At 36.0% G+C, this 22,908-nt stretch overlaps 1 protein-coding gene across 19 annotated transcripts in view; it reads right to left on the minus strand.

The window, feature by feature from the left end:
* CSPP1 (centrosome and spindle pole associated protein 1) overlaps positions 1 to 22,908 on the minus strand; it is a 65,828-nt gene that overhangs the window by 1,493 nt on the left and 41,427 nt on the right. For 15 of the 19 annotated variants that reach the window (XM_075141696.1, XM_075141690.1, XM_075141699.1 and 12 more), the window contains 12 exons: positions 22,290 to 22,402; positions 21,053 to 21,202; positions 19,681 to 19,827; positions 18,746 to 18,850; positions 17,537 to 17,603; positions 15,959 to 16,079; positions 15,104 to 15,249; positions 14,395 to 14,535; positions 9,349 to 9,389; positions 8,029 to 8,092; positions 3,893 to 4,002; positions 3,558 to 3,708 (listed from right to left, as the gene is read on the minus strand). In XM_075141696.1, coding sequence (XP_074997797.1) covers positions 3,558 to 3,708; positions 3,893 to 4,002; positions 8,029 to 8,092; positions 9,349 to 9,389; positions 14,395 to 14,535; positions 15,104 to 15,249; positions 15,959 to 16,079; positions 17,537 to 17,603; positions 18,746 to 18,850; positions 19,681 to 19,827; positions 21,053 to 21,202; positions 22,290 to 22,402 — 1,356 coding nt within the window. Of the gene's footprint in view, positions 1 to 3,555; positions 3,709 to 3,892; positions 4,003 to 7,033; positions 7,063 to 8,028; positions 8,093 to 9,348; positions 9,440 to 14,394; positions 14,536 to 15,103; positions 15,250 to 15,958; positions 16,080 to 17,536; positions 17,604 to 18,745; positions 18,851 to 19,680; positions 19,828 to 21,052; positions 21,203 to 22,289; positions 22,403 to 22,908 lie in introns of those variants that run through there. The other 4 variants (XR_012672325.1, XR_012672326.1, XM_075141700.1 and 1 more) reach the window with 4 other exon arrangements.

Consider the following 22,908-nt stretch of genomic DNA (forward strand, 5'->3'; position numbering starts at 1 on the left):
AACATTTAATTTTTACATATATAAACAAAAAAATAATGCAAAACCCCCACACCTATAACAACTGAAAATTGCAACGTTTTCCTCTTCAAAGCCGAGTCATGTAAGTGAGGAGGTTCTGGTTTGTTGGGGGTTTTTTAAGCTGGGCAGAAAAATGTTTGAAGACTCTGGATTAGGGAGAAACCAAAATTTCTGCAGAAACATACTAATTCCAGTAAAACATAACAGAATTGTATATTCTTTAGTGATGAAATACTTTACTTCAGCAATTCGTAAGTGTCATGATTTTTCCAAATTTCAGGTTTTTATTCCGGAAAAAAATGATGACTTTTTAAAATTCGATTTTAAACCAAAGCTTCTCTGAAGCTTCTCATTAAAACTTGAAAGTTGATGGTCTAAGCATGGGTATGAGAACCCAAATCCTGCAGAAGCAGCAGCCAGGTGTGTAGACGTGAAGGGAAGGACAGAAACTGCACAATCCCACATACATTGGGAGCGAAGGCTCAGTTTTCCTCTCAGTGCCTAAGGCGGGATGCAGGTTTTAAAACAAAATGCCGAACACTTTTTTGTTCAAAAAGAACTTGGCAGTGAATCCACTGGTTCTGTCCATCACACAGACGGTGATCTGATCATCCTGCAAGCCTCCTCAGCCTGGTTAAAACAAAACTCTGTAACATTAGAAGTGTAAACAGACCTCCCTCTCTCTAGGGCCTGTCATCTCTCTCCTTTGCTCGACGCTGGGTTTAAAGCTGGCAAAGTGAACCTCTTTGTCTCCTAAACCCTGGGTCAGATGAACCCTCCCGTGGGTTGGAACCCACAGATTTTACACACATAAGTTATGCTGGGGTTAACAACAGTACACGAAAGGAAAAATAATAGCTAAAGAAAATTAATTTTCTCTTTGCTACGTTTTTAGGAGATAATATTTAGAAACAATGAAAATAAGGTAATGTATTTGTTTAGAGACAAACAAACTGTGGACTTTCAGGCCACAAGGCCTGAAATTTAACTATCATCTAACTAATCTAGCTATCCCCAAATTTAACCATTACTGCCTTCAAAGACAAAGCCATTGGATCTTCCAGCAGTCAGAGGCAAGAACAACTGTTCTGTCAGAGATAAGATCATAGTGCACATCACTGTATCAGACTCATTCGGTGCTGCTTTTAGAAAGCACAACAGATCAGCTACAGTACAAAACTTGCTTCACCATGAATTTCAACACTTCGTATACTCCATAAAAAACTGTTCTTAACTGGGCCACATACAAAGAATTTTCTTTGGAGTTGCCACTTGATAATTCACGGTTTGTACCTGGAGGCTGGGGATAAGTAGACCTCTCTCCTTCACATGAAATACTGATTTAGAAACTGAGTGGTGTCTGGACTCCCACTAAACACTGATGACTGCAGCACACCCTGCCCCCAGATGAGAACAAACTCCTTCAGCGCCCTGCAGTGGATATTAGTGTTTGTCTTCTACCAGGAATCAGTGCTGCTGCCTGCTGTAGATCATCGCAGCCTCCAGCATCCCTTTACTTAAAGGCACAGAGGAATGCCTAAAAAGTCTCAAGCAATTTAGGCAGCTTCTCTTACATATAGCAGGGTCTCGGCCACATATCTAATGTGCTCAAAGCTGTGAGAATTCTCTCTTCTGTATCTGAGTGAGTCTGCTCTTCTTTACGCAGTTAGGAACATGCGTACATTGCCCACTGGAGAAAGTAGCTGCTGGCTTGCAGAGACTTCATCGCCCAAAGTACTCACCAAGTCTACATTGATGGGAATGGGTTTTTTTGGATGGGTGAAAACAGAGGAGGAGGCCTGGCTCCAATATGCACTGATTTTCCAATTAAGAAAACAAATTCTAGGGTGGCTTTAGGATTTCCACATCAGTCCCGTAAAGGAAAGTGAACTGCTGTGAACAGAGCCTCCTTACTGTGCCAACAGGATCAGCTCTTAAAATTTATCAAAGCCTGTAAATTGCCATCTCCCGATCATTTAAAGGGAAGATAACCAGTTAGAGTTCCTTAGTTATGTATTTGACAGAGCTGTTTTCTCCCAGCAATGTCTCTGAGGGTGGAGAAGAAATAACAGTCCTAGCTGCTAGGAAAGCAAGAGGATGCCAGAAGGGTTCTATCAAACTCCTAGGGAAAAGGAATAAAACCACTTGGCTTCACTCATTTTTTTTGTAATGTCACTGAGTATGAGGAGGGAACAGGAGTGCAGGCAGCAGTGCAGCCCTAAGAACCACAGCTGAGAAAAAGTATCTCGTTACATTTCCAAGAGGCACATATGCTAAGGATGAGTGATAGTCCCCATGTGTTCCAAAGAAGAAGCCACATACAGACATATAAATATATATATATATATACACACACACAAAAAAATTATATATATCTCTAAAGGCTGAAGCTCTGGAGACCACGACAAACAGAAGGCAAACAAAATAAAAAGCATGGTTCACACAATAGAGGTGAAATTATAAAAGAGGTGAGAACAAGGGCAGAGAAGTAAAAGAAGTTCACATAGCAAAAATGTTTGGGTGGAATAAAATTAGTAAAGCATTTGTTTAGATTATAGAAGAAATGAATATGAATGGGGTTTTTTTTTAGTGACATAAAAATCACAGTGAGATTGTTAAAACAAATAGAAAAAGGATGAAGTGCTTGTAAGAGTACCCATAGCAACAGAATCAGAAAAACTGTCAGCATCTGTACTCATTAAGTTTATAAAAAGGATACTGATACTGTAATTGCCTAGACAGCATAGCAACTGCCTCCTAAAAAAAGGGAGATTTCAGACTCTCATGAAAGAATGATTAGCACAAAGCATATCAGCTGGATCATAATCCATGTGAGAAATTCAAGGCCATTAATGATTGCCATAATTAGTACTCTCATACACAAAGTGGATTTACATCAGGCAGTCAGCCTATGGAGAAGCTCTGAGATAACTCCCAGAGTTTGATGTAGTATATGGTCACAAGACATACATAATAAATTCAAGTGAAAGAGGTATCAATATCAACCTCAAATACTGAATGATCATTTATGTTAACAAACCAATAGAAAATCCAAATTAACTAGAAATTGAAGTACTACTTTATACACAATTTTCTGGCATATCTTCATGCTGGTTGGACTACAGACATCTGATTCCTAGCAATGCCAATAAACGCACACAGGCATCCCATCAACACTAATCAGCCAGGAGTTTAATTTCTTTCCACTAACATTTCAGCAATGCAGCTGAATATCCACATCTTACTGCTAGCAGTGACATATCGCAATATTAAAAGTGGTACAGACAGGACAAGTATGAGTGGCTGATCAGATAGGAATCAAAGCATCTTTTCCTATTACCCTCCCCTAAACTTACTCTAAAAAGCTGTGTTGAAGTTTGCTGGGGAACCGCTTGCAGCAGCTACAGAGCTCTATAAATAATGCCTATGTTTGAGCCAGTTGCCCACTGTTCAACTACAGGCAGTCTATTAATATTTGTTCCTTTAACTATTGTAATTACTTAGTATTCACTGCATCATCTCTACTACACAGAGCATACCTAAGTAAGCAGATTTCTGCTGGAGCTCAGTCAGTCTGTGCAATCGTTCTTCATTCTTGCCTTTCAACTGATCAACATCGAGGCTGAAGCTCGAGTGCGAAGAAAAGCTGTCAGGCTGCAGCAACAGTGTCTGGCCTGGTGGAACATCCTCCTGCAGAACATCCAAAAATGCACAAATCCTTCAGTTAAATAGCATCCTTTTTAAAAGGGCAAATAGCTATACACGTGCACTCTTAGTATCTGCATCATCTAGGCACTAAGGAACCACAGGAACTGTCTGATGTTAGATCTGTGGTCCACCTTCATATTTAAGCCAATCCAGTTATCATACATACAGCACACTCCAAAGCTTTCTGCTTTATTCGTCTCCTCTCCCTTGCAGACAGTGGAAGCTGTGATGATAAATTATCTTCTCCTAAGGCAGGAAACGTTTCCCCATTAGCACCTGGAAAAACAGGTGAAATCATTTTCAAAGAAATCAAAATACTAGACAGTGTTCAAACCTGTTTATGTTTTGATATGAGCCAATATATTGCACTTTATTTAATTACAGGAATCAAAGGAATGTATTCATTAGGACATCTTGCATGAAGCCAGTAATAATCCAGATGCAGACAAAAGAACAAGGTACCACAACAGAGCAAGGAATGAACTTCAAGCAAAGGCAAGGAATATCTTAAGATATATATTGAGATCTCTCTTACATAGAGGATAAGGCATTTCACGTCCTGCAAATTCACCACCTACCTTACTTCACCTTATCTTGTTTATACCTAGACCTTTAAAGAAAACAAGTACTCAAATGAGTACAGGAACTCTGCTTGAAAGAGAGAACACTAGGCAAATTGGAGGCATAAAAAGATACAATCGTAATAAATTATGTATGTACATATGTTACATGAAATATATAATAACGTTACATGGAATGATAATGTTACATGGAATGTGATAACATAATCTATGCCTTAATCACACATCCTTAGTCATATCTTAGCCTTTTCATGTAATAAAGTGTTAGAATCCGTTCATTCAAAAATAAATAACTAAATAAATTTTTGATCATACCTCTATCACATTACAGTGGGGGGAGTTTAATCTATTTTTAGAATATAAACGAACCCCAAGGTGATGTCTCTGCTTCACACTTGTTCTGTCTATTTCCCCTTCCTTTGCTGATTCTGGAAACTACTTCAAAATACAAACTGTTTCCAACAGATACTTCTTGTCTCTCCAGGACCAGTAACCACTGCTTGGGGGCTGGCTTACGGCTTTGCTGCTGCTTGGTGCGGACAATGGGCTGTTTTCTAGTTCAGCCCCTCTAGTACCTCCAAGAACAGAGCCTCCCAGAAAAAGAAAGGACTCTGCTTAACAAAACCAGTACAGAGTCCATTACCATTTTACTCTTTGTAAATTACTCTTTGTGACAACGAAGTCACCTTTTGGAAAGGCTCTTAGTCTAATATGACATATTAAGTTAAAAAAAAAAAACAAACCTGTAAATATATATATACACACACAGAGTACCGAACAATTCTTGCAGCATTTGTCTGAAATGACATACTGTGACATTAAAAATAAACCACAACTATGGAAAGAATGGGTTTTTCATTTCCTAGCAATTTGAAAATAAATTTTAATGAAATATTTTATATCATTCATGAGTTTCAAAGATCTTCAAATGAAATTTTAAAAGTAACAAACAATTATTTTGGTTGAAAATTGAAATACTTAGGTTTGAAAAATAAATTTGATTGATACCAAGGAAGTTCAGAGAAACAAAGACAGATTTTTTTTTTTTTTTAAAAATTCGTACTACCAGTTGGTTTTTCCCTAGAAATAAAAATTTTATTCCCCTCTCCTCTTTTCCCTCCCCCAGTTTTACCAAAGGTACTTATGCTGTCATCACAAATGTTTCAGGTAAAAAAAACAAAGCATAATTTTTAAATGGTATATGGCTAACAATCCGTTTATCAGAATTTTAGTTACAAGATCAGTTGAACTTCATTGTATTCAAAATAGTGCTATTACTCTGAATACAAAAAATTGTTTAATCATGTGAATTTATCATAACAGAAATAAAGTACAAGCTAAAGAAGAATTTATTTGTACCTTTAGTGTTTCATCAGTGTAAGATGCTACCTGTTCCTTTAAGCATCTATCACTCAGATACTGCTACGCAGATGTGCTTTCAAATCACTGCACTAACATTAATGAATTCTAGGGCTTCAAGTGAGGCAAAAAAAGGGGAAAAAAAAATGATAAACCTCTTTATTGCTAACTGCCTCAAATTTCTGAGCCCTAGGAGATAAAGACAAATTCATTTGTAATGCTGACATCTATTACAAAATTGAGTTAGATTTTAAACCCATGTCAAAAAAAAAAAAAACAAACAGAGGTTAGTGTTATGCTCTTTCATATGTCTGTAAAAAACATTGTTAAAATACACCACAAGTATTTCACAAAAGACTCTCCGACAACGTGAGCTGCACAATTCACAGAGAAGACAGCCCGCAGATAATGAGAGGTTTTTTTTTTCATTTCAGGGATGGAAGTCACGAGATTCATATTCAGAATTTTAATAGCTATTTATAAAGCCCAAATAATGCAAAGGGTAACAAAGTTTTAGTTAGTGTCTACAGCTCGGTATTGGGGAACATGCTTTTCAGCAGAGTCATAAATGATCTGAGAAAAAAAGAAAAAAAAAAAAAAAAAGGGGGTGAATAGTATCATAAGTTAACTCCATCACCTCACTAAGCTGCAAGAATCAGCTGGAGGGGGAGAAGGAGGAAATAGGGACTATAAATATCATGAACCTTGTGAAAGTGGTGACTAAAACCAAGGAGCACCCCATTACACAGGTGGCAGATTCAGAGCAGACGAAAGGAGAGACTTGACAGAAGGCATAGTGTGGAAATTTATCCACACAATACTGCTGATGGTAAACAATTAGACGGATTCAAAAATGCTGATTCCGACTGATGAAAGACAACCTATTAAAGATCCAGCTTAGCAAGACTTACTAAATGCAAACACACGGCATTTGACTCAGGAAGCCTCTGAGCTACAAGTCACTGGAGGCTGGAAGGGTACCCCGCAGTGTTGCTGCATGCCTGCCCTCCTCCTCATACCCTTCCCCATGCGCCTATTCTGGCTACTGTTAGAGACAGGATATTTGGCCAGATTCTAGACTGATGGACCCTCCTAAAGCATCCTTTCACCATTCGGTCTGTAAATAACAAATAGTATTTCCTAACCTGAAGAAGAATGTATCGCAGACTACAGTGAATACTAAATACAGTGAACAAGCCTAAAAGCTCCATCCTGTGCCCTTCCCGATGCCAGGTTACATCCTGGACTCCAGGACTTGCACATTAACAGAATAAGCTTGAATACATTTCAAATGAAAAATTCTGCTTTTAACCAAAGCCAGAGATAACAATAATCGGTATATAGAAACATACCTAGTTTCATTAAAAAGCACTTGCAGGAATCTACTGCATCTCCCCTACAGCAAAGAATAAAAGCTTGTAAGATGATTTCCCATAGATGATTGAAGAGAATTTCAACGTATTGTAATGCCTACTAACGGAAAATAACGCGTAGAGGCCTGAGCTGGTTGGGTTTTTTAAAAAAGAGAAGTTCTAGTCTTATTATTTCTAGTGACTGGAAACAAAACACATCTGAAACAGCACTTTTACATACATGCATATAAAGGTTGAATAAAGAGACATAAGACCATGTGAGACATAGTCCTCTATACAAAAATTTTAAGAAAACTAAAAATCATCTACTTCAGATGATTAAGAAGTGACAATGGTCATAAGTACGATGTTGCAAGTTATGTGAAATGAAATAATGTGCGAACAGCAGAAAAGTGAGTAATTTAGAATCACTATTTTATACCTATATAATCATACTTAAAATTGAGCATGCTTGTAAAACAAAAGAATAAAAATGAAAAGAATTGCTGGCTGTCCAACACTTTTATATTTCACCATGGACAGCTCATAATTGTTAACTGTGATTGCTAATAAATTATTTTATTTGCTGCAGAACAATAGAAGAGCATTGCATATTCTACCATTGTAACACGTTTGCTGAACAAATACTAGCTTTTCCTTATCCAAAGATGGGAAGATCTCAAAAAAAGCTCCTTGACAAGGCTAACATCCCAGTCAGAGCACAATGAGCATGGAAAGATGCTTTCTCATGAAAAGCTGTGAAGTGGTATAAGGCAAGAGAGCAGCATCATTAATTTTAGGTGTGACCTACACAAATTGTACCTGCAGTACAATTCCATGAAGATCGGCATTTTAATTTGGAGGCATAATTTTCTAATACTTTAAAACAATCACCATAGAATCACCCACCGCAACTTTTAAAACAGTAGTAATAATTTTAGAGACACATCATCAGATTAAATGACATGCTTGTACACTCATAACATGGTTAAGGGGAGGTATAAACTCACCGATAAAAGCGCTATCTGATTCCAACAGTGAATTTTTCAAGAATTCATTAGATTCATTCCTGAACTACAAAAATGAAACAGAAGACATGCAAATTCAGATGCCTCAATATCTTTCTGGGACCAAGTTATAATTAATGTAAATTAATTGCCAAACTTCTGCAAAGCAAACAGCAGCTCTACAGTGTTCTGTACTATTCCTTTCTTTATGGCTATAAAAAAGGCTACACATTCTTAAATAATTCATGTTCTCTTTAAGCATTAGGGTTTTTTTACTTTTCCGTAGTAATCTCATTGCTGAAATTGCCTACACATGGCAACTGTTGTGTTGATTTGTGTAACACAGGCATTTCCATCAAGAAATACACCCTTGTCACTCTGCTTGAGTTTCAGAACAGTCAGCACTAGAAGTGAGCTTTGCACCTGAGGTTTGTATGAAGTATTGATCAAACGAAGAGTGATGTTTCACTTAAGGCATTAAAATAACAAATTTCTTCATAGTAATAACGAGCACTAAGAGTAATACTTCTAGTTCACTGCATAGTTGCAACCATTTGTAACAGAAATTCTACAATGGAACAATTTATGTTGAAAACCACTCTGAAATCAAAGCAGTAGAAACTACCAGAGAAAACAGAACAAGAGAAAACAAATTTTTTACTGCAAAGCATTGCTCTGAAGAAGAATTTCAGGCAATAAGTTACAACTATAAAATGCATTAAGGTGATTTTTTTTTTTTTAATAAAAAATGTTTCATTTCTGTGTATAGTTACGGTATTATCCTTGAGGCTAATGGCTTTGCTCTTGCACAGTCTTCCATTTTGTATGGTTCCACATTCCCATGAGACACAATTGTTATTCTGTAGTTTGAGCTAGTGCAGAATTCCAATTTGATAGCACTTTATTTCGCTCTTTTCACCAAGTCAGAAAATAAACATCCCATTTGAGACAACGGATCTAATTATTGACTGCCATGTGCATCACTTAAGCCATCTGAATTCAGAGCAACTGCTTCTGGTTGGCTTTTCCTACTAATTCCCACCCCCAGCAGCAATCTAACATCATATGAATATAAAATAAGTACCAATGAATATAAAAAGAAGGGAGTTAAAGAATCAAACTATCTCTATGTACAAAGATAAACAACTTGTATGTCAAGTTTAAAGAAGCTGTTACTCATTGTATCGACAAGCAAGAGAAGTAAGCAAGCTTGCTATCTTGTTACTTGAGTGTAATTCCTTTCTCCAAATCTGTGAAAGACACAATATTTCTCACACATGAAAAAGGCAAAGTAATATAATTTAAAAACTGTTTTATTCTTACCAATCCCATGGTTTGTGCGTTACCGCCAGAAGCAGAAACATCTTGGTCAACAAGGGACAAAATGATAGTATTGACATAAAAACAGTGAATACTAAAACATATTAAAAGTTTTATCAGCATGTTATTACAAAAATGAAGACCACTATGCATTACTTCTTTAAAATTACACAGATTTTAATGAATACTTTTAAAATATTTGAATGCAATGTTTATTCCAGTTTCCTTACGTCAATTTAAGTAGAATCAGAGAAATCAAACAGAATTCCATAGTATATTATTTCTAAGAATGTTGAGCATGTACAAGACCTTCTTACGGCTGGATTCATCAGTCTCTCCCAAAGAGCAAACATACTTTTTACACTAGAACTATATTGTTCATCGCTAATAAAAATCAACTGTTTCCCATCTTGTTCAAAACCTGATTTGTTATCCAGCAAAAGGATGCATAACTATTTGGCTATTGAAAACCAGCTTTTTTTAAGAAGATGTAATCACACTTCATTAAATGCTAAAATTGCACTAAATTGTGCTGAATTCTGAAAAAGTTCTATCTATTGCAACAGTCAGAACTACTTTTGTGCTATGTTTACAACAATATTGTAAACACTTGTTATAGAAAGGTCATGTCCAAGTGTTGACAGAATAATGTGAAAAACATCAATTTGTGGGAAGGCAGCATGGTTCAAGCCATCAAAGCAACACGTTAGGGCACAAAAGGTTGCTGCATGAATACTTGGTTTCTCTCTTTTACCCTTTTATGTTTTGTTTCTTGATACTTTAAGGTCTTTATTATTTGAATTACTGCATCTTAAGCAACATCCAGTCACACAGCTAGCAAGAAATGGTTTTTTCATCATATGTTCTGCACACTGCTGAATCCTAATGCAACTGGACACGGTACTGAGGAAACACACCAGGTTAAGTAACTTCAGATGAAACAGCATTTAAACAGAAACCTGCTTTCCAAAGTGTACACAAGAGCTCAAAGTCAATGGCCTTCTTACTATAATAAAGATTATCCTCCCTTCTTTAGCATAAGTATTTTGGTTTTCTTGCCATCATCTTCACATACTAGATTTTACATATCACATATTTTTCTTACATGAAAACATTTGTGAATTTAAAAAAAAAAGAGTGGAAGTTAACAGTATTCTACATGCCAGTAGTTGCTAGTGCTAAACTGCAACGCTTTAAACTCCATCTCAACTCCACAGCTAGGACGCAAAAACCCCAATAATGGAGAGAAATCTCTCTAATTTACCAATTTTTGTTTAAACTTGCTATGAACCAAGAAGAAAAACAAACCAATACATATCAAATTTCAAAAATTAGATAGACAAAAAATGAATTATTTCTTCCATAATTAGGGATCACCTGAGCTACGTATTTCCTGACCTCACTTTGTTTTTTGCTGTTATTTTTAGTGGTCTATCAAGATCTAGACGGAGGGAGTCATGATCCTCATTTATATGTAGCGAAGCTAAACATTACAACAGTTTTGTAGTTAAAACTCATGGATACTCAAAAAAATATTTATTCTGTATTCCAGACATCTGTTTGCCAGGAATAGGCATGTTTGTGTAGCTAAACAGTCGTATTTGTATCAACAGAACTCGAGACTAATGATGTTCTCCCCTAGGTGGGACATCTCAACAACCAAATTGACTAGCAAGAAGAATGCCATGTCAGAATAAACTCCGTTAGATGAAATCAGTTCTCTTGGATTCTGTCAGGGTGTAATAATCAGAGCAGGAGACTGCAGAAAGCCCCAAGAGTGAATGTATGCTCAACGTGCTCAGCACACCAAATCTGCAGCTTTCAAAGAGAGGTTGAGAAGGTTGAACTAGACAGCAATCATTTCACAGAGGAAAGTATTTGTCTAAGGATAAAAATCTCAACTCTAGAGACCACAGAGAACCATCCTGAAAGTTAATCTAACATGACCCCATGCATGCTGGAAATGCAAAGAAGCAAAACTGAAGTCACTCCTTTATTTGGTTTAAGTCTTCAAATAAAATATTTAATAAGCTTTTATTTCTTGAATTTCTGTCTAGCAAACTTATTTAGCATGTAGGTGACCTTCTGTCTAGCATCAAGAACCATAACACACAGGCTGTCACTCCCCCTGGACTGACAACCAGCCCACTCCCAATACTCTAGCCAGTCAAGCAGTGCCCAGCACTGCAGTGCAACAACATCAAACCTGCTCCTGTGCCTTTCCCTCCTATACCCCAAAATAATAATTGTCCAGAAGTCTGCAAAAGACTGCCTTATTTGTAGGGACACAGCAAGCATTTAAAGAACTTGGGTCATTTAAAAAAATCATTAATTTCTCGGCTATAGTTCCACTAATAGTCCACACATTGCTCTTTTAGATAAAAAGGAAAAAAAAAAGAAAGAAAAAACATTTCAGGGGCAAAACAGTATATAAAGCATGTAAGGTAAAGAACACTTACATATAGCGTGGGAAAACAGGTAAGCCTTTGCCACTACAGCCTAGAATATATTTTGCCCACAGTACAAAAATACATATTGCTTTAATTCATCTTTCTTTCTCCCTTAAATCGGACAATAAAACTACTCATCTATTTTCAGTAAGAGGAAGATTATGAACTTGTCTCTGAGGAAAATAAACTGGAAAGATACATGGCAACTAATTAATTCTCTTGCTCAATACACAGTGACAGACTATAAAGTTAAATGATGTTGTAAAGCAGTAGGAGAGAGAAAGAGAGAGGAAAAGCTGCTCTATAAGCATCACTATAAGCTAGTGAATTATTTTTCACCATTTCAGTCAATCTCACCAAGGGGAAGACTGAAGACAACCCTATACATTCCATTTAGACATTAAATGATATTCAAGAGCTTGTAATTAACACAGAAAGTGGTGCAGATATGCCTATTTGCAACTGCGATGTTATGTTATCCATAAGCAATATTGCACACATTGCTTGAACACCAGCATATCTGTCCAAGATGGAATAGGAATAATCTTTAACACTCACCAAACAAAACCCTGCAAGTAACTGTCACCCTTTACATCTTGGTATCAATTTTGTTAACCTTACTCACATATGGGTCTATTAACAGGTAACACAAACAAGCCTCAAAGCATGACCAGTGATAAGAGGAGGCACTCGTTTTTTCTAAAGCAGTATGGAAAGATGTAAATATCTTCCTTTCATGTGTGTTTGGGTTTTTTATGCCAAATTTTCATCTCATCTCTAAGGTTAAAAAAAAGTCTAAGGAGCAATCTGAAATTGTACCGGGTGTCTGTGGCAAGGGTGGGGCTGCAGGGGTGGCCGCTGTGAGAAGATGCCGGGGGCTGCCCCGTGCCGGGCACGGCCGGTACCACAACAGACCCACTGCAGGGCACAGCTGAGCCCATCAGTCAAGCTTGAGGTGCCTCTGTGAAAACATATTTAAGAAAGGGCAAAACAAAGCACAGCAGTGAGCAGTGAGGACAAAAGTGTGAGAAGCAGCCCTGCAGACAGCAAGGTCAGAGAAGAAGGAGGGGGAGGAGGTGCTCCAGGTGCCAGAACAGAGATTCCCCTGCAGCCCCTGGAGGAGACCGAGGTGGAGCAGATGGAAGGGTGCAAGAAGACAGGAGCAGAAAGAAATCGCTGTGTACTGACCATAATTCCCTCCCCCCCTCCCCTGGCCTGACACCACTCATTGCGTCATCAAAGGGACTGAGCGTAACCTGGGGTGGTACCAAGGAAGGGGAGCAGGGGCATTCCGAGTGAAGTTGAGCATGGGGCAGGGGGCAGAAAAGGTGTGGTTTTGATGCTTGTCTTTTTGTTTCCCGCTACTCAAAACCAGTAATTAAATATTTATTTAAATTGATAATAATTAGGTTAATTTTCCCCAAGTAGAGTCTGTTTTGCCCGTAACAGCAATTGGTAAGCAATCTCCCCGTCTGTACCTCGGCCAACAAGCTTTATTCTTCCTGTTTCCCCTACTATCTCTCTAAGGGTCATGAGTGAGGGTACGCAAGCAGGCAAGCAGCTGGGTGGGAGTTTGGCTGCTAGCCAAGGCTAAGCCACCACAGAAATAAAGTTACTTTCTCTTAAAAAAATTTAGTTAGGCCAGTCTGAATTACAGAGACAAATACTTTTCTGAGAAATTTGTATCTTGCACTCAAAACTGAGTTCATTTTTTTAGTTGCAACTGTAACTTTTGGAAAGGTTGAAGCAACTCTCATGATATTTTTAAATAACATCTAAAATAACTTGAGGTACTGCTCTTTCGTGACTATTCATGAAAGATATCTGAATGAACATTACATTTGGAATTAAGTGCAGCATGTAAAAAAGGGGCATTACATTTACTTTTCACTACTTCTGCAATATGCAGCCAAAATATTTCACTATGTTAGGGTGTTAATATTTTACTGTATTAGGGTGATCTCCATTAAGCGATACAAGCAACATTTTCATTCTGGAACCTCAAACTAGTTACGATATCTTACATGTGGTTTCTAAAGCAAAGCCTGTTTACGGATACAGATTTCTGAAACTTTGAAATAATCAACCCAATACTATGGAAATAAGAGAAATTTAATCCATTAAAAGGAGACCAAGGTGAAGACACACTGGCTGCATTTTAACCAATTCACAGTTCAAAGCCATCTACTTCCTCAGTGAGAACTGAAGAAATTCCACAAGGAACTGACCTGCTAACACTTTTATCACAAATCAGCTGAAAAGTTTTACTGCTCTCTAGTTTTCTTTAAGAAACAGTAACCAAACTACTTTTCTCTTGTATTTTTTTGAAGTATGAAGCACTAGTTAAATTACTTTCAGGGAACCAAAGAGAAACAGGCACAGTCATTTTAAAAAAAAAAAAAAAAAAAAAGGCATTCAATTTTTTAATGCTTTACATTATGACAGAATTTCAGCATTCCGGTGTTTTACTGTTTTGTACTGCAGTGCTGACATTAAGCTTCAAAGAAGTAAAACTAGAGCTGGTGTTTTTTAATTCTTACCAAATGCAAAACAAATAAACAAAAATCACTGAAATGATCTCAGACCATTCATTCCTTACCTTCTGTTTCTCTCCTCATTCTCATTCTGTCAAGTTTCTTCTGCTGCTCCCTCAACAGTGCCTGCTGTTGAATCTCTAGAGTCTGGTCATCTTTTGGAGGATCAGGATACATGTGCCTCAAGCCCATACGCGTTTCAGAATCTAGAGCGGAGATAGGAAATTTAAATTTTTCCCTAAACCAACGTTTCTAAAAAACATTTTTAAAGAACTAGCTACAGACACGAAGTCATAACAAACATTAAAAATAATGGTGACAATGGCCAAGAGGATAAGCCACTTTAGCAATGATTTTACAATTTTACTGTATTAAAAAATGTATTTTCTGGTAAAGGAGAAACAAAGTTACACAGAATCATAATTTGCTGGTGGGTAAAAAAAAGGAATCAAATTCAGTCTACTTTCCATAATATAATATCAAATGCATAAGAAGTTTAAAAAGTTTAAACAGCAAGGACTAGCAGCTAGGTGAGTGCTCTGAGTGATAACTCAGCATTACAATGCCGTGAATTGTGTGCACTTGCGGAAACGGCCACACAGAGAGATATACAGACATACAAAATGCTGTCCACAGAGTATGTTGTGTATGGACAGTAGCTGCAAAGAGCCTGATTTTTATTTTTGCCTTTAAACCCTGGGTGGCATGGAAGACAGAGGAAAAGAACAGATGTCTCACTACCTTTCCTCATCAATAACAAGAAGATCTACCTGCCTTTGTATTTAAGTTCATTAAATTCCCAGATATTCTGTATATTGACGGGATCTTGTGCCTCCTTTGATGAAGGTCGCCTTACTGGAGCCTGCAGACGAAGCCTGGCCATCTCAAATATGTCCTTTGGATTCTTCTCTCTCCTCCCACTTGAAAAGTTTGTAAAACAAGCAGAATATAATTTAACACTGTAATATTAATGAGTGGGATGAAAATATAATATTGATAAAGCTCACATATTTTATCCTTAAATAAAGCTATCAAAACAGGAAAATAAATTTGGAAGTAATGGCACTGCATATTGTGTTATAAAAAGGGATAACCTACTTAAAGTAAAAAAACCCCTCATACTTTGAAGAGTGGAACTAAGACTGATGATCTGATGAGTCTTTTCCAACTAATTGGTATGATTAACTAATATATTTTGGAAGCAATATATTTTTTAAATAAAAAGGGTATGATTTTCAGTAAGAAAGAAAGTATTTCCACAGCAGGATGCTATTCATAAGCATATTCTTCAGCAGTAGTACTGCAGTTTACAGGCACAAATTATGCCCTAGGAAAAAAGGTAATGAGAGAAAATTCTGCCTTAGACAGCTGTTTTGGACCACTCTCCAAGACAGAGTATTGCAACTTCCGATCTTACCAGTACAGCCATTCTTACACTAAACTTTAATAAGATTCTTGGAAAAAATCCATACACATGAGAAATAATAAAGAAAATTTTAAATACAAGTTCTATCTTTATATTTTCATTTCACTCATGTATATTAGCCAATTAATACTACCTACTAATACACAGTAGCTTTGAATTCCTGTGCAAAATCTAACTTTTAAAACTGAAGCTGAAATTCTTACCGTGTAATCGGTGCATCATCATCACTGGCCACATTTAGCAACTGTTCCTGCAGTCGCCTCTCTTCACTACGAAGCTGTTTCCTCATCTCTGATAATTCATTTATCACATTCTTTCTTTCCTCTGGAATTTAACACAAATAGCTTAAAAATAAAGAGTGTCAGAGACACTTTTCTGCCTACCTCATAAATGTAAGGTGAAAAATAAAAAAAAAGGAGATAATGAACTGTTAATTAAAACAAGGATTATACAAACACAAGAATCGCAGCATTTCATACACTAGAAATTAGGTCAGAGTTTGTATTTTGAGACAGCACAAGGACCAGATCCCCTGAACAGCAGAAAGCATCCAAACTTCAATGGAAGTGTTTCACTGTATTTAAAATGGAAAAGCTATGAAATACCAGCAAGTGGGCACTGCCAGTAAATAGCCTTATTTTGAAATTAGCAAATCTACACAGTTCTCAGAGTCCCAGAGGCAGGTGACAGGAACTGAGGTGATATCAGCAAACGCACAATCTCACTTCTGTTTCCTGACTCAAAAGTGGGATATCTGCTCAGTGCAGACTCTCTTAAGTGTTCGAAACCTCTAATTTCAACACTTATTTTTAGGATGGGCTTATGTTGACTTTTTAGACCTACTTTGGGTCTAAGCTGTTTTTTGTGGACAGCATTCCTCCACAAGTTAAAACAGTTTCATAAATTCCTTATTTTCCAAATAACATGCTTAATAATTTGATATTTTACTGATTTTTAGTCTGAGTCCAGAACCTAGCAGGCAAGCAAGTTTTACTAGCTTAAATCCTCAAACACAAGATTTAATTCATATGTCTTTACTTCTCTCATGACAGATGGTCTGAGTCAGTCGCTTTCCAAGAGCTGCATTAAGAACCATTCTGCCTTCCATTTAGTGGAAGAGCCACAACTCCCCAGAATGGACCCAGGTACTGACTGCAGGGGGTTAGCATTTGTAGGACATCATTTACTGTTACACATTCCACTTGTCATTTCTTTTATACTTACAAAAAAGAATCAGAAGAAAAACTACTGCTTTCCACCCACATATTGCCAAGATAACTAACATGTAAAAAGCAAAGAGCATCCTTCCAGCATGTCTGAATTTTAAAACCACCAGTGAAAGCTAAAAGGAACGAGCAGAGGATTAGACAGACTAACAAAGGAAAGTAGAATTTAAGAGTTAGGACTGCAATGCTCTACACATTTTCGGCCAATCCATTATTTGGCCAATCCAAAACTCTCCCGTTTTGTAATGTCCTGGGACACAGTGGTCACCACTGTCCTGATTGAAAGATCCAGCACTTCCCATGCAGACTATTCCATTATCAAGAGTTTTTATAAAAAAAAATTTCCTGATGAAGACACATAATAAATGCATTTTTATTTTGTATTAATACTTCAGACATACCATACTAATAGACTGATAATACTAAGACAGAGAGGACACCCACATAGAAATGCAAACTTTGTAAGACTATTCCTTTGCAAGCAAGAAAGAGAACTGTAACTGAGAACAATTTTGTTGTAATAGAAAGTGAGCTTGCAATAAAGACAATACCTACCAAATGCACGCAATTGATTTCTTCTAGCAGGGACAGGTGGAGAAGGAACCCTTGGTTTTGGAGGATCCTAGTGATCATAATGAATATGAAATGTTAGTATGTCAAAGGAAGAAAATATAGCAGACATAAGTAATTTTATTTCCTTACATTTTTATCTCCTTACATTTTATTTCCTTATTTTATGTCCAATTTATATTAACTACCACTACTACTGGAAGACAGTAGTAACCTTACAGGTTGTTAATGCCTAAAGTTTTTCTAAATCTGATCTTTAAATTTATAATCCAAATTACTATGATAATACCTATAATGCATTATTCAGAGATCTAGACAAAGCTATACCAAGTACTGCAAAGACACAGAAATAAACTGACCTTCGTCCAGAGCATTGTTAACATTTAGGGAAAGCAACAGTTTTAAATAAGGTTTAAAGTCTTATTTAAAACATTTTCCGAAACTGCACTATAAAGTATTTTGCCAAATTATCGTTTTCATGGCAAATTCATTTTTTAAATTTTTAGCCCAGTTCATACAGGCAGTTGGTAAAAAAAACATTTCCAATAAAAAGTCAGAAGTGTAACCTGAGATTCAAATATCATAGACGATTATTTAATCTACTCTTTACAGGAGAAATTTATTTAAAAAAAAAAAAATGTCCAGGAAAGATTAAATCAAGTGAAAGAAATGAGTGGTCTCGGGACCACTACTGTAAGTCATTCGTGATGCAAAGAGGAAAGTGAAGCGTATCAGGAATTATAATCTTTTTGCACCTGCAAAAACATGAAGATAAAACAATAATGTCTGTAGCTAGGAATCAACATTAAACTTCATGCCTGAGCTAAGTTCTTCTCTGAGTGAACACGATGAGTTGCTAGATTAGATGTAAACTTTCTTATCCTAAACCCTGAGATCGTTAAACCTTCGGTAAGGGTCTGGACAGAGTATGTAGATTCAAAAATAGGGTGCTCATCTCTACAGAAAATGCGCATGCAGAAAAAAAATTAAAAGAACACACCCCCAAAAATTTATTCAATACTTTGAATAAAACTGAACATTCCATTTCAGAGCTACAAGACTAGCTAATATAAAGACTGCCTCCAGTTATCTGTGGTATTTCAGTAATAATAGGCAAACATTAAAAACCTGGTAGGATTTAATACACTGTACTGTCTTAAATAAATCACTAAAAGTTTACTATAAAAACCATACTTGTGCATAGTAAGATATATGGCTCTCAGCAGAGGGAATCCTTTCTTCTTTTCTTATTGATTTGTTCTGAAGGGCAGAAACGATGGGAGAAGGCTGCCTTGAAAACTGCAAAGGGGAAAGCAAGACTGAAACTACATTCCTATAGATTCTGAATAAAGTGTTATTTTGGACAGGAAGAGTTTTGTTAATATTTTTCATTTGACAGAAAAATGCTTTTGCTTATCTTAATTGAATTATTTTTGTATTTAATTTGCTTTCAACTCTTAACCGCATAAAATTATTGCAAAAATTATTTAATGTGATTTTATTTTCTACCTACAGTAGTTTTAATACTTTTTTCCTCTGATGTAGTTCTTTAAATTTATGGTTAAGTTACATATCTTTTTTTCCTCTAGACATTACCATTGTATCTGTCCATTTCAGAGAAATGACATGTAGAAATTTCTAGAAGAGAAACAGTTCTATAATTTACTTAGATTTTGCCCATCAGAATTCTATATGATGGACTTCTTACATCATCCAGGTGAAAGGAAAATAATGAAATTACAGAGAACATCATTGTTAAAGATGAACAATCCTCAAGTCCTCCAAATTATATAACTTTATTTTTATTTGTATTTGGACCTCAGCAAAGGCAGGCCACGGTACTTCACAGCAGATATAAAAATCAACTATAGAGTGCAGCTTTCTTTTATTTCTCTTGTTTTTACTATTTTTTTTAACGTGAATTTGATCAGCAAGGTAAGTTTCCACTGTAGTACATCTGATTTTTCAATCAGCTGTTCTCTGTGTGCGCTAAGTGTACCGTAGCTTGATAAACTAAGAGGGGAACACTGAAGGTAGAGTTCTAAGAAATCATGCAATTTCTTTAAAATTCAGTTATTTTTAAAAGTTAGGAAGAAGTATTTGTATCTTAGAAAGTCACTGAAGCATACCATCTTCTTTTCCTCTTCCATCTTTTCTTTCTCAAAATATTGTCTAAGTTGTTCATCTAGCTTTTCTTCTTTTTCTTTTCTTCTTTTTTCTGCCTCTTTTTGCCTCTCTTCATCTAATCGAATTATTTCTTTATTTTTCAATCTTCGCTGTAACATAAACATTATTAGTACATACAAAAGACTCAACATTATTAAAGTTTTGCTTTGTTTTTCTTTGAGAAGTTAAAATTACACATCAAAGTGATTAGTATGAAATGAAAAGCATATTTCATTAGGCTGACTTCAAACATTCAAATTAAAAACTATGCCATGCAAATATTAAACATCTGCAGTCCTGGCTCTGCTAACATCATTTAACAGAATTCCTAATAACTTCAATAAACACCAGTTTGTGTCCCCAGATCTGCTGCCAGTTAAGGCGAAACTGTAGGAGTCATTTCCAAAAATTCAGATTCAAACAAAACATACTGCAAACATGCACCACCCTATCACAATCCCACAGAGAAAATTATCATCCAGTCTCAATTTTACTCTTGTGTCTGTGAAAAGCGATGATACCAGTTAGCTTCCTACTCTATACTAGATCAGCTCTATTATTCAGAAGACAAGACTCATCCAACTCACTTGCTCATACTAGGGAAGAGAATATAAGCTAAGTGTTCTGTCTTAGAAATCTTGAAGTCCTACATCCTGAACTGATCTTTCATAATCCTGCAGGTGCTGAAAGATTTTTCCATCTCCGATGGCCTTTCCCTACAATTATTTATGAGATTCTGAATTATGCAAATTCATTCAATTTTCCAAACCTGATAAATAAATCTTTTGGTTTTGAATTAAATCACAAGTTTACCTCCACGAAAATTATTCATTAGATTTGCTTGGCATTCTCCCAAAACAAGCAGTATTCTTATCTCAAAGATATATCCTGGCCAATTCAAAAAAAGGCTTTACAAAATCTTCCTGTATAGTTACATTCAGAATACAAATAATTCCATGAAAGCTAGATTTAAAAGGCTGACAAAAAAAGAAAAAAAGCTGTTCTTTTTTTTTTTTTAATTCACCAATTTGACAGAGCTTTTTATTGGCCTCACAATTTCCTTTAGAAAGGAGAGCACCACTGTCAATTTTAAAACTATAGAATTTTTCTTAGAAGAATTAACAGTACTTCAAGTTGGTAATATACCATAAAGAGTGAGAAGAATGTGCTAGTTAATACTGACAATTTTCTACCTCTCCTCTGGCTAATGTAGACCGATTAAAAACAAAGACCAATTCACAGAACACTTTTCAGTTTACTTTCTTAATCTAGAGGACAAATATTACAAAGGGTTAGTTTAGGATGGAAAAAAGTCAAAGTAACAAAATACTACACCTCCTCCTCTTTCTTTCTTTTCTCTTCTTGTTCATCTTCATACGCTTTTTGAATTCTCATCCTCTGTTCAGCTAGTCGTTTTTCTTCTTTTTCTTCTTCCATTCTAAGTTTTTCTCGCTCTGCTTCTTCCCTACGTCTCTTTTCTTCAATCTAGAAAATAAAGCAAAGAAGTATTTAACTGTCAATAGCCAGCAATAATCTGATGAACAACATTTACCATCATGATCTTCTATGACTTTTGAAGTACCTACTTGCACAATCAAAGATTCTATGAAGCAACTGAAAGAATTCTACGGCTAGTCTTACACTTCAGCTTCAGAATTCCTTTAAAATGAGATGATATTTTACTATTTCTTTTTGGCCACTATTTATGGAACCACCCTCCAGTAAGAACACTAATTATAAATGCTACTAATAAAACCTGAATATTTCCTAACATTTACTCTACTCTGGATGTGGTAGAATAACACTTTTCTTCACTGATTAAATAATGGAAGATGGGAAACCAAAACAAAAAAGACATAGGAATTATCTTTTTCCTTTCCACAATTATAATATTTTTAGACACAGCGCTGACTTACTGAAGCCAAAGGTCTGCCCATTCTTTATTCTTTTTGGCAGCACTATACATGGAAAAAAACCTTTTTGAGAGATCCACATCAAATTACTGTGTGATATTTGTACTCTTTTAAATTATCTAGGATTTCCTTGATATTAGTATTTAATTAAATTGATATTTAGTTCTTGTGGCATAAGATTCGAAGTATTACGGACAGAAGACAGAAGCTGGTAGACAAACAATCACGTTTTATATACCCATCAATAAATAACTCCACTATTATTGTCTCACTGATCACCATTTCATTCTGACAAACATCCATTTGGATCATAGACACTTCCAAGGGCAAACATCTTTGTTTCTTTACATATTTATGTATGCAAACTTGTACTGTATGCACAGTTTGAGAACTCAATACTGTATTTAGAGAGCTGTACTCAGAAAAAAAAGACAGAATCTAGATTAATGAAGCCAGCTATTAATAGCATCACTTTTATAAGCATTTCGTATGTAAGGCAAAATCTGAGCGTCAATAGCATATAGCTCTTAGTAGATCTCTTGTGTACAGAATTGGCTATGATTGGATAAGGTCTTTGATCAACAGTGATGACTGACTTTGACTGTAATCCCTCTTTTTAAAATTTATTTAACCAGGTGATAACTCATGTGCGCATTCACCTGTAGACGAAGAAAGTTCTTGTACGACTCCTGTCGCTTAAGATGCTGTGGAGATGGTGGTTCACCGAACACATTACCTCGAGCAAAAGGAGAGGTCTGTGCAAATGTAAAACCTAAGAGGGGGGAAGTTACAGGTAAAAATCCAAGCAAATTTAAGACAGCAAGCCAGAGTGAAGAAGCGGGAATCTGAGACACTTGTTTCAAAAGGTAGTTTATGACAGCCATAATTCGAGGCTATAGCTGAAAACAATAGCTGGGATTAAGAGTTCTTATGTTGTCTGCCTAGAATACAGTCAGGTTTTAACTGCTCAATTAATAATGTCCAAGCGAGTTGTCTTTTTACAAAATAACACCTATAAAAGTTCATATATTCTACTGTCCAATCTGCAGTTTAGTATCTAAAAATGTTACCTGTAAGTTAATTAGAATAGCAAAGATTCTACATCTCAACTTTACTGCTTACAATTATTCTGACTTCGCACATGTAGTTCTGTTCTTTAGGTTTATTCACTCTTTGAAAACAGAACATCCTAACAGAACAAATACTTAGGTAAAATAGCAACGCCAAACTGGCAAATAAAATTCTAAGCAGTCAGAAAATTGAATTCTGCCAGTATAA

The sequence above is a fragment of the Calonectris borealis genome, chromosome 2 (genome assembly GCF_964195595.1).
Source record: "Calonectris borealis chromosome 2, bCalBor7.hap1.2, whole genome shotgun sequence".
Lineage (NCBI taxonomy): Eukaryota > Metazoa > Chordata > Aves > Procellariiformes > Procellariidae > Calonectris > Calonectris borealis.